General features: G+C 44.6%; 1 protein-coding gene across 1 annotated transcript in view; it reads left to right on the top strand.

Annotated features, from left to right (window-relative positions):
* MAP4K5 (mitogen-activated protein kinase kinase kinase kinase 5) overlaps positions 1–15,812 on the top strand; it is a gene marked incomplete at its 5' end in the record, with an annotated part of 80,889 nt that overhangs the window by 56,810 nt on the left and 8,267 nt on the right. The window contains 12 exon segments of the mRNA XM_034767959.1: positions 436–646; positions 1,424–1,521; positions 1,657–1,698; positions 2,098–2,182; positions 2,271–2,350; positions 4,098–4,158; positions 5,804–5,806; positions 5,891–6,005; positions 6,170–6,228; positions 9,309–9,412; positions 10,750–10,927; positions 14,729–14,797. Of these exon segments, the coding sequence (XP_034623850.1) occupies positions 436–646; positions 1,424–1,521; positions 1,657–1,698; positions 2,098–2,182; positions 2,271–2,350; positions 4,098–4,158; positions 5,804–5,806; positions 5,891–6,005; positions 6,170–6,228; positions 9,309–9,412; positions 10,750–10,927; positions 14,729–14,797 (1,105 nt within the window).

The following is a 15,812-nucleotide window of genomic DNA, read 5'->3' as shown; positions in this document are numbered from 1 at the left end:
TGTTTGTAAAAGTGGCTTTTAGGTAGTTTCCCTTTTGAAGGGACATGGTATATGTGTGGTATGTCCTGTTGACCATTATTCTTTCTGCCACTATGTCATTATTTTTCGAAATCTATCAAGAAAAGAATAATTCTGATAATTGATTATCCTACTGTCAACGTTCTTTGTTAGAATGGTGATACATTTTCTACATAGAAGCTAGCATGTAATAATTTTATGCCTCCGAAAAATCATCATACATCTTTAAACCATAATTTGAGGACTTCAGTAACTCAGCCAGAAGCTAGGAGTCTATTACAGGAGTGGGTGGGTGAAGGTCTGTGGCCTGCAGTGTGCAGGAGTTCAGACATGATGATCACAATGGTCCCTTCTGGCTTTAAAGTCTGAATCTATGAACCTTATTTTCTAAAGCCCCACCTATTTTATTTATTACAGCCAAGGATAAACAATTACCCTGAGGAAAGCCTTGCGGATGATGAGAAGTCTCAGACAATAAAACACTTTCCAGATTCACAGTGTAGAGCGCCGCCAGCTCATAGGAGACAGAGCATTCCAACATGTGGGCCTCAAGCTGAGCCGTCCCCCATTGGTATGACTAGCAGTCTCAGCAGCCCTGGACTGCTTACAGCTAGATACAGTGACTTGGGTAAATAACCTAATTTATATCGTTTGCGGTATTGTTGTAACCATGTCAGTCCCAGGACATGAGAGAGACAAGGTGGGTGAGGCAATATCTTTTCCTGGACCAACTTCTGTTGATGGAAGATACAAGCTTTTGAGCTACACAGAGTTACTCTTCAGGTGCCTGTAGCTTGAAAGTTTATACCTTCTGCCAAGAGAAGTTGGTCCAATAAAAGCTATTACCTCATCCACCTCGTCTCTCTAAATTACATTTTCAGAAAGTGACTTGTTTCCCATAAAAAGAAATATGTTTTGGAGCCAACTTGACTTTAAGCAAAACATGATTGTAATAGAAGTAGTTCCTGAAGTGTGACTTTCCTTGTCACATGTGCTGGGCTTTCTCTGTGCCCTGGAGGTTCATACCCTAAAGGCCTAGGTCAGGGAACTTCCTGCTGGCACAGAGATGCTGAATGGAATCTCTTTTGCAACCAATCAGTACCATTCCTGTGTTGGCCCACTGTGCTCCCATCCGCCGGTCTGAGCAGGTTGCAATGACAACAAACACGGGCTTCTCTCGATAGTGAAGAGCCCTAGCCACTGGGCAGCTGGACTGGCCCCTTTTCCGCAACTCCCTCTGAAAAGGTTCAGCTGGCTGAGATTAATGTACGATTACTTCAGAACTGTGCCTCCCTCTTCTTTAGGATTAATTATATATGTTGCAGAGAAGAGAACAAGGCATGTAGGCAGCAAAATTATTTGTACTTAATTTGGATATCAGATATGCATGTGGGATTTGTTTTAGGAAATGGGGATAGTATGCTGAAACTCACTGAGGAGAATGCAGAAGGTTCTGACCAGGTCCCCCAGCTGCCACGTAAAAAAGACAAAAGAGACTTTCCAGTAAGTATTTGGTACTATAGCTGTTAAATATTGGTCAGTGACGTGACTTCATTTGTATAGATTACACGCACATGACTGTCTGGTGTAGAATTTTAAACTAGTGTGAATCATTTTACAATTTCTCTTTCCCCACAGAAGCCAGCGATCAATGGTCTACCGCCGACGCCAAAGGTGCTGGTAAGAAATCTCATTTAAAATAAGAATAACTGGGAGCACAATTTTATTTATCCATCTGCTTACTTTGCCTTTATACTCTTAGTAATTAGTTTATTACCAAAAGAATTCAGTGTTGCTGTCAACGTAACAGCCACTAAAAAGCTTTCGTGTTATTCCGGATTTGTATCTATGGTGTTCTGTAGAAATTCGGCCAAACAGAGAAGTTTCATAGGATGTGTTGTTGTGTTCTTGGGGAAGATGAAGGTTTTCTTGCGTCAAGTGATATTGAAATAGGTTTGTGTGATTGAAGAGAGGAAGGCTAATTTGTTCATGTGTCTGGCATGTAATTAAATAGATGACTAAAAAATAAACTCTTTACATTGCAAACTTGTTTCCGGTTTAAATTTGGGTTTCTTTTAGATGGGAGCATGTTTTTCAAAAGTTTTTGATGGTTGCCCTTTGAAGATTAACTGTGCAACATCATGGATACATCCTGATACTAAAGGTAGGCTCGCTTTCCCCTTTGTATTTTAAGTCCTGCTACAAAACCAGTATTGTACTTTCAGATTAAGCCAATTTCTCTCCTTTTTTAGATCAGTATATTATCTTTGGAACTGAAGATGGTATTTATACGTTGAATCTGAATGAACTTCACGAAGCAACAATGGAACAGGTGATTATCAATGTCTTGTACAGGCAGACTATAATTGACAGATACTACGAAACACCAACACTGTGATTTTTAGCGGGGGGTTGATAGGGATGTTCTGCTTTGTTGTGTAAGCAGGGCCACATCAAGTCAAATCCCATTGGTCCTAACGTTAGAAATCCCTGACTTTCAGGGCAATCTTTTTGACAGTGCTGATGAGATGCTCAGATCAAAGGATAGCATGGAGCCCTCCACCTGTATTAAGCCCTCTTCTCTCAGAACTGGCTCTGCATCCCCCTGCTCTGGCCTGCCTCCTCTCCTTTGCTACCCAGCCTGCCTCTTCCTTCATCTTGATTCCACTAGATGGCACACCTCTCCTCCGCTGTGCATGACCCATAGGCAGATGCAGCCCCGCTGCTGGTTAGTCCAGCTGGCACAACCGCAGCTGGTAAATATTTATGGGCTGGCCAGCTGCTCCTCCTCTAGTCCCCTTGCTCCTTTAGCTCCCCTTGTTGCTTCTCCCCTGCTTGCCTGCCTCTCTCCTTCCAAACCCCATCTCCTTTTGTGCTTTGGCCCACTGCTTACTGTCGCTAAGCACCCCATTGCTCACGCAAATGTCCCTAGTTCACTCGTCACCTCTAACTTAAAAACAACCAGGAAGGAAGATGTTAATAGTCCTTTTTATTTCTTTGATTTGCTGTACCCTCAGCTTGGGCCTCACGGAGCTATACGTTTGGGTTTAGGCCCCATATTAGGCCTATCTGAAGTTATCTAGTGGGGAATAGCCTCCAGGCCTTAAGAGGGAGACAATTTTTGCCAGACTTACTGTAAGGTATTTTTATGCTTTGCTACTGTTACTGTCCGAAGAGGGAGGAAAAGGTAAGAACCCTCTGTCTGGGGTAGAGTTGGTCTAGATGGTGCTAGTGCTGTTGTCATATGGAGCTGTAGGTTTGTACAGCACTTTCCAAACCTAGCAAGGACCCAATCTCTGCCCCAGAGACACAAAACACAACACAGGCTGATAGAGGAAAAGGAGACTGTGATGAGGAGAGCACGGGATGGATTCTAGCACTGAGTGGGTCATAAGGAGGTAAGGTAGAGAGGGTATTCAGCAAACCGGAAAAGAGAGGCTGTTCCGTGGGCGCAGCATGATCGAAGGCACAAAGCGAAGTGTGGGTGAAAGACAAAGTGGCAGTCTGGCCAGATGATTTGGGGGTGCTGGGCAAGCAGAAGGATATGAGAGGAAGATTGGGTAGGATCTGATGGTAAGAATGAGGAACTTGAAGTTGATACAGTCACAACAGAGGGAAGGCTTTCACAAGTTAGTGGATACAAGAACATGCTTGAAAGCATAGGGGAAGGTAAGACCGAGTAGGTACTGGAGAAGGAACTGAGAATGAAAAGAAACATGGAAGGGTGGAGGTGAGCTACAAGGATAGAGGCAGGTAGTGGAAGTGGGATCTCTGAATCAGCCGCGTTAAAGGTGGAGAATTAAAGATGGAAGCGCCTCATTGGGTGCTGGTGGTGTAACGGTGGGGGAAGCTGTTTTAGAAAGAAAGGGGAAGAAGGGGTACAGCTGAGATACAGAAGAATGAACCTGACAGAGAGAATGTCAGCGTCATCATAAGACTTCATCAAGAGACAATTAGCAGGGCATGAACAGGGCCTGAGGAAATGGATCAGGGGACCCAGCAGTATTAACCCATGTATATTTCTTTTTTAATTCAGTTTCTCTCTGTTACATGGAAATATCTTCTGCTTCTTCCTTTAGTTATTTCCCCGAAAGTGTACCTGGCTGTATGTTATCAATAATACTTTAATGTCGTTGTCAGGTATGTATATGTTAAGAAAAAAGCCACTGTACATAATGGGAAAATACACAAAGCATTCACTTGTTACAGGATATTTTCCTGTGTGCTCCATGCAGATCAGTAACATTATATTGAATAAGAGAATAATGTGCTGTTTCCTGTATTTCTGTTTTCCTTTTCCATATAGGAAGTTTTACTTTGAAAATGCTTTACACAAGACATTTTCATAGATTGTAAGGCTGGAAGCTTATAAAATCAAACTTGTAAACACTAGGTTAAATGCATCTGAGGCCTCCCACTGTTTTTTCCCTGAAAGGTTAGGAGTTTGATGATTAGACCACACAATACAACGCTTGTTCTGAGTAATGCCAAGGGCCCAGTTTGAGCGGGAGAAGGATATTGAATTTTTCCTGCTTTTGGCCTGTGAGATTGCAGTTCCAAGTTCGGGACAGTGTTCCGCTATTAAAATAACTATCAAGCCAACATTCAGTTCTATTGGGAAGGGGTGGAAAGGGCTTCTAAGAATTGAGCTGCAGTGTCTAATCATTCCCCTGGTGCATTGCAGTTTGGTGCCATCTTTAATGGCTCTGAACTTCCCAGTCATCCTCATCATACATCCCACTGACTCAGAAAATAGGTATGATTGAGGACAAGAAGAGTTCTTAGTTAAGGAGGAATAACGTGCGTGCGCATGTGAATAATAATGAATTTGTCATTCTTATCTATTATATTTGTCCTAACTGTAGATGATTTGAAACAAGGGGTTTTCCCTCCTGTCCTGACAAAAGAATTCTGCATCCAGAACAGATGCCCAAGGCCGATCTTAATTTTGAGTACAGACGGATTGCAGGATCAGGCTTTTAGACATAGGATTCTGTGTGTAATCCCAAGTCATATCATGATAGTCCAGGATGGGTTTTCAGAAGGCTGGTGGCACATAGGTTCCAAGGGCCAGAGAGGACCACTCTGATCATCTAGTCTGACTTCCTTTGTGACACAGTTCATAGCTCTTCCCCAAAAGAATTCCTAGAGCAGATCTTTTTGGAAAACATTCCATCTTGATTTTAAAATTGCCAGTGACACAGAATCCACCATGACCCTTAGTAAATTGTTCCAGTGGTTAATTACCCTCACTGTTAAAAATGTTTGCCTTATTTCCAGTCTAAATTTGTCTAGCTTCAACTTCCAGCCATTGGTCCATGTTACACCCTTCTCTGCTAGATTGAAGAGCCCATTATCAAATATTTGTTCCTTGTGTGAATTAATGCTTCTACTGCCAGGCATGGGAGGGTGGTTATATAGGCCATAAAAGTTTTTTCAAGATTGTTTAGCTGTATGCATTGTGTTTGAGTGATTGCAGGTATCTGTACATAGATCAATATCAATTTGATATGTCAATATTAATAATATATATTTATATAAATTTAATGAAAGTGTTCTGGCCTGATACAGTCACATCAGTGCCTTGATGTTGTATCAAAAAAACAACCTAGAATTTAGTGTGTGCATTTGTTTTACACATTTTCTTAAATGATCTTATTAAACCTTAACTGTAATAGTGGAATTATGTCCCCACTTGATGCACTGTCATTTTAATCATGATTTGTTTCTCTTTACATTTTGGCTTGGCTTCTATTTTTGACATGTTTGTGGATCGCCTTTTTAGAAGGTAATTATCACTATGTATTTTTACCATAAATTACCTCTATCTAATGTGCGTATGTACGATACAAATCAGTTTTCTGTCTTACAGGAAAAACGTTCCAGCTCTACTCCCATAACCTAATAGCTTTGTTTGAACAAGCCAAAAAAACAGGATTTGCTGCTCATATGCAGACTCATAGGTTCCCTGACAAAATATTACCAAGGTACAAAAATATCTTTATTTTCTAGACAATTCTGAAAAATGAACACAAGTTCTAAACTACTTTATCCTTTATGCTTCTGATGTATGTCTGTATGAATCAGTAACATAAAAGGCTTTCAATATCGGTCACTGATGTGTGTTGTTAAACTTACTCTGTTATTCCAGGAAGTTTGCCTTAACAACAAAGATTCCTGATACAAAAGGATGCCACAAATGCTGCATAGGTGAGTGAACATTCAGTCTACTGATTTTTGTTCTTGTTTTTTATTACTGGAACAGTGGTTCGCACTCAGATTTATTTTTAATCATCATAAACATAATACAAATGTGGGTCCTGGATAGCTCAGGAGATTGGTAATGAATTACTGAGCTTTACTTTCTTCTTATGTGACCTCCCCATGACTGGAGGTTTGCAACCCTGGTAGTCCATTCGGTACAATCCTCTTCTAATCTCTTTGTGGATGAATAGGCCTTTGATCCACCCAGGATACAACAACATCCATCCAAGATCTTCTTTTTCTGCCTACTGTTCTTCTACCATCAGCATTCTCGTCCAGTGCCCATAAACATGCATCACCCGCTGAACCTCTTAAAATGTACCTTGCAAATCTAGCTTTACATTACCACACGTGAACTACTGTCCCCAGTGCAATCAAGAGAAGTTTTGCTGTTGACTTAAATGGGGCCAGTATTTTACCCCAAATCACCAGTCAGTGTGGCCCAGGTCAGTGGTACCACGGTCACTACTACCTGTGGGATGGGCAGAGGCCTATATTAAAAAATGTGCTGGTCGGTCTTAGTCAAGTCCAAGTGGACAAGTGTCCCTGTTAGTAACCATTATCACTGACTGACACTTCTTGTTAAGCCTCACTAAAGAGGCCAAAGACTGGTCATGAAAGATGAAATATCCTCTGACCCTAGGAGGGTGGCGCATTCAGGGTAAAGTTATGGCATAGGGCATCATGGGTTGAAGATGGAAAACTAGCAAACATGATGGTAAAGGACCAGTTATTATTTGTAGGTGTATGCGGTCGGGGGAAGTGTAGTTCAGCTGATTAAGAATCACTTTGAGCTGTATTTGACATGCGCGCTTACAACCCTTGTGTGTGCTGCGTAAACACACATATTTTTTTAAATTTTGGAGTAAATTTTTCCAAAGGGACTTGTGCACTTAAGAGCTTATGTCATTGAAAATCAGTGGAACTTAAGAATTGTAAAAATGTTGTTGTCTTAAAATATCGCCTCCCTCACGCAGACACATGGAGTTCAAATTATGAGTCTGATCTTCCTCAGATTGATACTGCCTGCTAGGGATTGGTTTCACCTACTCATCAGCACCCTCTGCCCTTTCTGGGGAAGCAGTGTTTTAAAATATATTTAGGGGAGAACTTGGCTTTACAACGTGGCTCAAGCCAAGGTGACAAGCCAGACTCACCTGTATATGCCCAGCTGGACTGGGGCTCTGTGGCAAGCCGGTGTTTGCAGGCAGCCTGATGTCACAGTAACTGGCTGACTCAAGGTGACATGTTGTGGCCATTGAACCCAAATATGACTGAGAGTTTGAGTGCCATTCCCAGTGCTTTCTGAGAAGGTGTGTTGTGCACATTCCCTGCTCTCTCCCTGATTCTCCAAGGGCTCCTGCGGGAAGATTTTTACCCTGAGAGCAAAGTTTCTGGTTTAAGAGCCATTATTTGAAAGTGCTTTAAAATCCACATGCGTACTCTGATTGTACTTGATAAGTAATTGTCCAGGGAAATAGCCTTCATTAGTAGGAAGAAAAGAGTCGTCTAGTAAACAAGTATTAATATAGCGGAACCCCATTTATCTGACACTCCAGTATCCTGCTCCCCACATTAACCTAATGACCAGGACTCCAGGGCCAGAAGCGGGCAATCTCTCCTGTGGACGCTAGATGGCGATGCTGCATTGCATGTTCCCATTCTCTGGAATATCTGGTTTTTTGATTATCCGATCTGCCCCGGTCCCGATTAGATCAGATAAACAGGGTTCTGCTGTAATACCTAGTGTAACGCCGACAGACCCCAGTGGTCGGCGGGCAGGATCGAACCGGGGACCTCTGGAGCTTAGTGCATGAGCCTCTACTGCATGAGCTAAAAGCCAACTGGCTGTTATGGGTGGATGGGTGTGTGTGTCCCTCTCTCTTCCCCCCCCCCCCTCGGTGCCACTAGATGGGACAAAACACCACACCCAGGAGGTGTGTGGGTTACACTGGCTCAGGGGCTCTCAAACTGTGGGCCAGGACCCTTCAGGAGGCACGAGGTTATTACATGGGGGGTGGCAAGCTGTCAACCTCCACCTCAAACCCCACTTTGCCTCCAGCATTTATAATGGTGTTAAATATATAAAAAAGTGTTTTTAATTGATAAGGGGGTCGGACTCAGAGACTTGCTATGTGAAAAGGGTCACCAGTAAAAAAAAGTTTGAGAGCCACTGCACTAGCTCTTGTATAGCATTTTTGTCTCTAATGTATTTATCCTCACAGCACCCTGTGAGGTGGGGAAGGGCTGTTATTCCCATTGTACAGATGGGGATCTGAGGCACAGACTAGCTAAGGTCATCAGTCCCCGGTTCCTGAACAATGGGACTGTGTGATCAAAGAAGAGAAAGGAGCTGTGGCCGTTGCTGATGTCAGCATGATGAAGGGGGTTGCTAAGCGTCAGGAAAAGCATCCGTAACAGAGAACGCTGTTGTGAGGATGACATTGACTAGCAGCGCCAGGATTACAGCACTGACTAATGTGGTGAGGGTTCTCATTGTGTACGTACAGTGCATAACACAATGGGCCCTGGTCTTAGGTGGGGCCTCTAAGGTGCTGCAGTAACACAAACAAAGAATAACGCTGGGGCATTGAGAAATTTTACAAGAGGAAGAGGTGATTTGGTTGAGATTGTTGGCTCTTTTATAATTTGCTGTTCCCATCTTCCTTCTATTTCAACAGGCCCCTGACTTTCTCTTGCTCCTCTAGAAACAAATCTTTGTCTAGCACAGGTGTGCTGTTTGCTTCAGTAACATTCCATGACTTAGTCCACAGGTTACGTTATGTTCATATGTAGCAAAATAGATATCTCTAGTTCATTTGGAAGTTAACATAATAATAAATGGAACAAAGGTTTTAGTACAGCACCAAATAATAAACCTAAGGTCAAAAAGGTTAGTTTTTAAAATTTTGAATCCTCTGTAAAAATAGCTGTAATTTTCAGTTTTACTTGAAACGTGATTGCCTGTTAAATCCAACCCTATTTGATATGTGGATTGTTCTGGTTTTTGTTTGTTTGTTTAATAGTAAGAAATCCATACACAGGACATAAATACCTTTGTGGAGCATTGCAGTCTGGAATTGTTTTACTTCAGTGGTATGAACCAATGCAGAAATTCATGTTAATAAAGGTAAGCTTTACCCAGTTACAAGATATGTCCTTTTCCTGTTGCACCATGTTAATCATTCAACTATTATTAGAAATAAACAAAGCTCTCTGAAAGTGTGTGAACCATTCCAGGTTTTCATGATGGAAAGTGCATCCCTTTCTAGTCCTGTTTGTGGATGCTAAGCACTTGAAAATCTGGCCCTGCAAGCTTTTACTAGCTCTAGGGCTGATCCAGTGCCTGAGGGAATCAATGAAACTCTTTGCATTGATTCACAAGATGTTGGATCAAACCCAGTCCTAGCAGTAGCAGACCTCCAAAAACTAAGAGCGTGAAGTGTTCCATTCTTTTGGGCATATACTCTCCTTGATTGTGAGTAGTAGTTTGAATTACATAGGCAATTGAGAGCAGAATAACTCTCACTAAAAGGACTGAGACTTAGAATCACAGAACTGGAAGGGCCCTCGAGAGGTCATCTAGTCCAGTCCCCTGCACTCAAGGCAGGATTAAGTATTATCTAGACCATCCCTGACAGGTGTTTGTCCAACCTGCTCTTAAAAATCTCCAGTGATGGAGATTCCACAACTTCCCTAGGCAATTTATTCCAGTGCTTAATCACTCTGACAGTTAGGAAGTTTTTCCTAATGTCCAATCTAAACCACCCTTGCTGCAATTTAAGCCCATTGCTTCTTGTCCTATCCTCAGAGGTTAAGAAGAACAAATTTTCTCCCTCCTCCTTGTAACAACCTTTTATGTACTTTTCAGCTTGGAAAAGAGACAACTAAGGGGGGATCTGATAGAGGTCTATAAAATCGTGACTGGTGTGGAGAAAGGGAATAAGGAAGTGTTATTTGCTCCTTCTTTTAACACAAGAATTGGGGGTCACCAAATGAAATTAATAGGCAGCAGGTTTAAAACAAAAGGAGGTATTTCTTCACACAGCGCACAGTCAACCTGTGAAACTCTTAGCCAGAGGATATTGTGAAGACCAAGACTATGACAATGTTCAAAAAAGAACCAGATAAATTCATGGAGGATAGGTCCATAAGTGGCAATTAGCCAGGATGGGCAGGAATGGTGTCCCTAGCCTCTGTTTGCCAGAAGCTAGGAACAGTCAACAGGGGATGGATCACTTGATGATTACCTGTTCTGTTCATTCCCTCTGAAGCACCTGGCATTGGCCACTATCGGTAGACAGGATACTGGGCTAGATGGACCTTTGGTCTGACCCAGTATGGCCGTTCTTATGTTCTGATATTCATTAGTATCTCTCATTAACTGTGCATGTCCGTTTTTAGGCTGCCTATCTACATGCTACATAAAAGTAACCTCTAAACTTGATTTATCTTAATTTTTTTCAGCACTTTGATTTTCCTTTGCCAACCCCTCTGAATGTGTTTGAAATGCTAGTGATACCAGAGCAGGAATACCCCATGGTTTGTGTGGCTATCAGTAAGGGCACAGAACCAAATCAAGTAGTTCAGTTTGAGACAATCAACTTGAACTCTGCTTCTTCATGGTTTACAGAAATTGGTGCAGGTAAGGTTTTGGAGGTCTAGTGTGTGAACCTTGCATTCTAAGTAATGTAGAAACACTTTCTCTACCAGCTTGATTCCAGTTAATTTTTGAGGCACACATACATATCTAGATATAGGCCTTGCAGTGCCATGCCAGCCTGGATTGCGTCTTCCTCTCTGTGCTCTGGCCTTCTGAGCATAACTGTTTTATAGTAAGATATAAAATCACTTCCTGAGAAAAGTTGGGGGAACCTTTCTGGTGTTAAAAATTACTTCATTCCCTCTACTTAATATAGGATTACCATACGTCCGGGTTTCCCCGGACATGTCCGGCTTTTGGGTCTTTAAATAGCTGTCCGGGGGTAATTTGTAAAAAGCTAAAAATGTCCGGGATTTCCCCCGGGCGGCTATTTAAAGACCCAAAAGCGGCTAACGGCAGCTGTGCCAGCGGAAAGCAGTACTGGGAGCAGCATGGAGCGGCCGCAAGCGGTGGGTGCGGGCGGCCCGGCTCCCCCTGCCTGGGGCTCCCCTCGCCCGCCGGGGGCCGTGGGCTCCTCCTCTCAGCACTGCCCGCCGCGGGGCTGGGGCTCTCCCGGGGCTCTGCCCTGCACACGCCCAGCACCCCCGGGCTGCTCCTGCCTCCCTGGGCTGGCCCCAGATCCCCTCCCCCGCGGGGCTGGGGTCCTGCTGCGGCTTGCGCCCCTCTGCCTCCTCCGCGGGGCAGGCAGCCCCAGGGGGTTGAGGCCGTGCCACCCCTTCCCCAGCTTCCCCCTCCAGCAGCCCCCGCACCACCCTGCCAGGCCTGCCCTGCTTCAAGCAACCCCCTCTCCCCCCACCGTGTGGCGGCCCGGCCCGGGGGGACTAGGGGAGCCGCAGCAAAGCCTCGCCCAGAGCTGGTGCAGGAGACGAGCCTGGCTGTCAGCCCAGGCTCCGGCATCAGCCTGCAGCCGGGAGCAGAGCCACTACCCGCCGGCTCAGCTCAGCCCAGCCCTGCTCTTAAAGGGACAGGGACCCCACCGCGGCTTGGCCCGGCCTGGGGCACGTGGGGGTGTCACCTCACCCCCCGCCTGGGGGGCCCGGTGACGGGGGGTGCTCGGCCCCATAGCAGCGCAGAGGCACCTTACTCTCTCCTGCACTGCCAGCCACGGTCTTGCCTCCTTTCCCCAGCTCTGTGAGGCACTGTACACCTCAGAGCAGCAAATGGTAGCAGATTCTGCTGTCTCCAAGCAGAGTCTAGCCCGGAGTGTTTATTTCCACAGCAGTGAGTTTTCGGTTTGGTGCATTCACTCCTGATCTTCCTGGTAAAGTGTAACAAAAGCCCTTGGCATTCATTTTCTCAGTGTTTCTGGGAATACTCTTTTCGGTTTCATAGATGGATCTGGGATCTTTCTTTTGCTGTTTCCGGAGAGAACTGTTGCCAGCAGGGAGATACGTCCCTGACTAGAGGGCAGGAAGCAAATTTGACTAGACCAGTTGTGACTTCCTTTTTATGTGTTACTATAAAATTTATTACCCACAAATAGATTGCTAATGAACTTCCACCTTTGGGTTTCTGGAAAACAACTCACTCTGATACTTGGAAGGTGCAGGGACCTTTGGTCTTAAAAAATGAAACATCAGACTCATGAATTTGGGGGAAGTGCAGTGGTCCATTTATGAAATTTTTTAAAAACATGATTCAAAAAATCCTTCTGAGACTGTATTTTAATGCTGAGTTCCCAATAGCCTTACTATAGAAATAGAAAGTAAAACAAAGACATTCTTGATCCAGGTCGCTTAGAGCAGTGGTTGTCAATGTTTCCAGACTACTGTACCTCCTTCAGGAGGCTGATTTGTCTTGAGTACCCCTCACTTAGAAACTACTTGCTTACAAAATCAGACATAAAAATACAAAGTATCACAGCACCGTATTACTGAAAAATTGCTTATTTTTTCATTTTTACCATATAAATTATCAAATAAATCACGACTCCCAGATTGAGAAACACTGGTATAGTATATAGAGCAGTATAAACAAGTCACTGTCTACGATGATGGTTGCATATGCTTCGATAATTAGTTTGGCAAGGTCTTCTATAGCAAAGTTACACACATTTTTACACAATATCAGGCAAAGCAGCTTGGATCGCTCTCTATTCATGTCTCTGTACTAATTGTGCTCTGCATCATTTCACAAAAAAGTTATTTAACTGAGCTTGAAATTTGTCATTATACTGAGATTTCTAAAAATATCCTTCTAGAAAAACTTCCATCTGGCTTCCCAGTAAAGAAAAGGACTTTATATAACTTGTTTGTTTGAACTTCGAGGCCCATACAGTCCCTGAAATGACACTGCCTTGGTTAGTGTTGTGCCCCATTTCTCACAGTACTCATGATGGGTTGGATTGTCACAGCCCAGCTCTGCCACACAAGGGAATAAATATTATCTTTTCCAAGTAGACCCCGCTGATATGGGGATGCCCCTTTAAAGGAAGGCCCCGGGACAGGTATGGACAGGGGAGTCCCTCCAGTGGAGGGAGAGGTGAGTGTCAGAGGTAGGGTTACCATACGTCCAGATTTTCCCAGACGTGTCCGGCTTTTTGGTCCTCAAATCCCCGTCCAGGAGGAATTTCCAAAAAGCCGAACATGTCCGGGAAAATAGGGAGGCATGGTAAGGGGACTCCTCTCCGGGCTCCAACTTTCCCAGCTCCCGCCGCTCTCCACCGCGGAGGGGGCCAAAGCAACTTCCCCAGCGCAGCAGCAGCCGGGGGGCGGGAGGAAGGAGGGGGAATGTGGGGTGCTCAGGGGAGGGAGCGGAAGGGGCGGAGTTGGGGCAGGTCCGGGGGCGGGGAGGGGCGGAGTTGGGGCGGGGTCCTGTGGAGTGTCCTCGTTTTGCACTATTGAAATATGGTAACCCTACTTAATCATCACATAGGAGGCTGGTCCGTCAGACCTTTCCAAGTCCGTTTTCTGCCCAGCTCCAATTTCGTTTACATTTTAAAAGCACCATGTATTAAAGTGGATGTTTGAAAACCAGAACATGACCCACTCAGCTAAGAGCTCAGTGTGTAGTTACTTGGTCCATGTCCCTCCAAGGGCAGTCTCTGTGCTGTTCCCCTGTTTCCTCTCTGGACACCCTCAGCGAAGTGCATGCCTCTCTTTTGTGGCCTCAGATAGACCTTTTTTGTAATCCGTTGCCCATTTATGCCATGGAAAAAGTTCTCCTTTCTCTTCAAAAGCTATTTGCTACCTTGATTACTTTTTTCTCCGCTAAGCTGATTCAGACACATCTTTCCACATTTAAAGGCTTCTTTTTAACAGCACTAGTGGGCGAGCTCATTTATGAATTAAAGCTATATAAACTGTTAGTATTTAATTTATCAGTCACGCTGGGCTTCCTAGATTGTCATCTCCAAACGTGAATTCTCCAAGGGGGAAGTGTCCTGTGCTGATCCCCACCACTCACTATTGTACCTTGTTGCGAACACCCTCTAAAGCGGATTTGATATGTTCTTGGCAGGCTGTCACAAGCAGACAGTAGTCCCTTCAGAGTTATGGTTTCTGTTTTAAAAGCCCAATTTTTTGAGAGGCAAGACTCAATCCTGAGCTCCTCTCCCATAACACAAAGGGGTCAGAAAGCAGCTGACTCACCTCAGCTGGAGAATTGGTTTCTTTAACCTTGCCACCACTAAAAGAAATAAAAATGACTCTACAAGAATAGAAATCCCTAACTGTAAAGGTTGTATGCAGAGCGGCAAACGCACAAAGTAGAATATAGGGTTTGGGGAGTTAAGATCGGGTTTTAAAGGTTTAATGTAAACTGGTTTTGTTTTCCTTTAACAAGGCAATCAGCAGTTAGATGCCATTCATGTAACACAGCTGGAAAGAGACACCGTTCTAGTCTGCTTGGACAGTAAGTATTGTCTATATGGTTGGAGTTGTGGGATAGAAACCTTTGCTTTGGCACAATTGCTACTTTATTAGATGTCAGCTCTTTGGTTCTCTTTTATACTGTAGCGTTGCAATATCAGGGCGTTAGTTAAGATTTAGATACATGCAGCCTTCAGGTTTGCAGCCCTCTTAAAAAAATACATATATCCTTTATTTTGTCTTTTGTTTTCATCGTTTAAACTTATTGCAGTGTTATGATTGAGAATAGAATACTCAAAAATCAGGAATTTTCAGAGCTTCGTTTCTTACCACAAATTTAACTTGTACAACACACACGGCAATACAAGAATCTGTATGCACAGAAGTGTGGCCGAAAAGTTAATGGTTTCAGTAGCAACCCAGTCATGACTTTTGTGTATTTAAATACACAAACCTTCATGTTAGGATGGTTGTTTCTTTTTTTCTTTGAATAGTCATATATTTTGTATTTCTTTAGGATAGGGTTACCATACGTCCGGTTTTTCCCGGACATGTCCAGCTTTTTGGTAATCAAACCCCCGTCCGGGGGGAATTGCCAAAAAGCCGAACATGTCCGGGAAAAATACCGGCCGGGCACTTCCCCTCCCGGGCTCCAGGGGCGCAGGGCCCAGAGGCATGGGGGCTGCCCGAAGCCGGAGCGCTCGGGCAGCTCGGCTCTTAAACAGAGCCGAAGAGTCAGGGGAGGAGCACAGCAGCCGGAGCCCGGGAGGGGAAGTGCCGGGTCGGGGGCGCAGGGTCCGGAGGCATGGGGGCTGCCCGAAGCCCGAGCGCTACCGGCTTCACGGTTTGCTGGGCAGCCTCCAGACCTCCCGGGCTCCAGCTGTGCTGGGGAAGCGCCGGCCGGGGGCGCAGGGTCTGGGGGTCTGCCCGGCAAACTGTGAAGCCGGTAGCGCTCGGGCAGCCCTTTTCGCATGGCTGGGAGGGAGGAGGGGGAATGCGGGGCACTCAGGAGAGGGGGCAGAGTTAGGGTGGGGGCTTTGGGGAAGGGGTGGGGAATA

Source organism: Trachemys scripta, chromosome 4 (assembly GCF_013100865.1).
Source record: "Trachemys scripta elegans isolate TJP31775 chromosome 4, CAS_Tse_1.0, whole genome shotgun sequence".
Taxonomy (NCBI): domain Eukaryota; kingdom Metazoa; phylum Chordata; order Testudines; family Emydidae; genus Trachemys; species Trachemys scripta.
The sequence above is the reverse complement of the archived record's forward strand: the minus strand, read 5'-3'. Positions and strand labels throughout refer to the sequence as shown.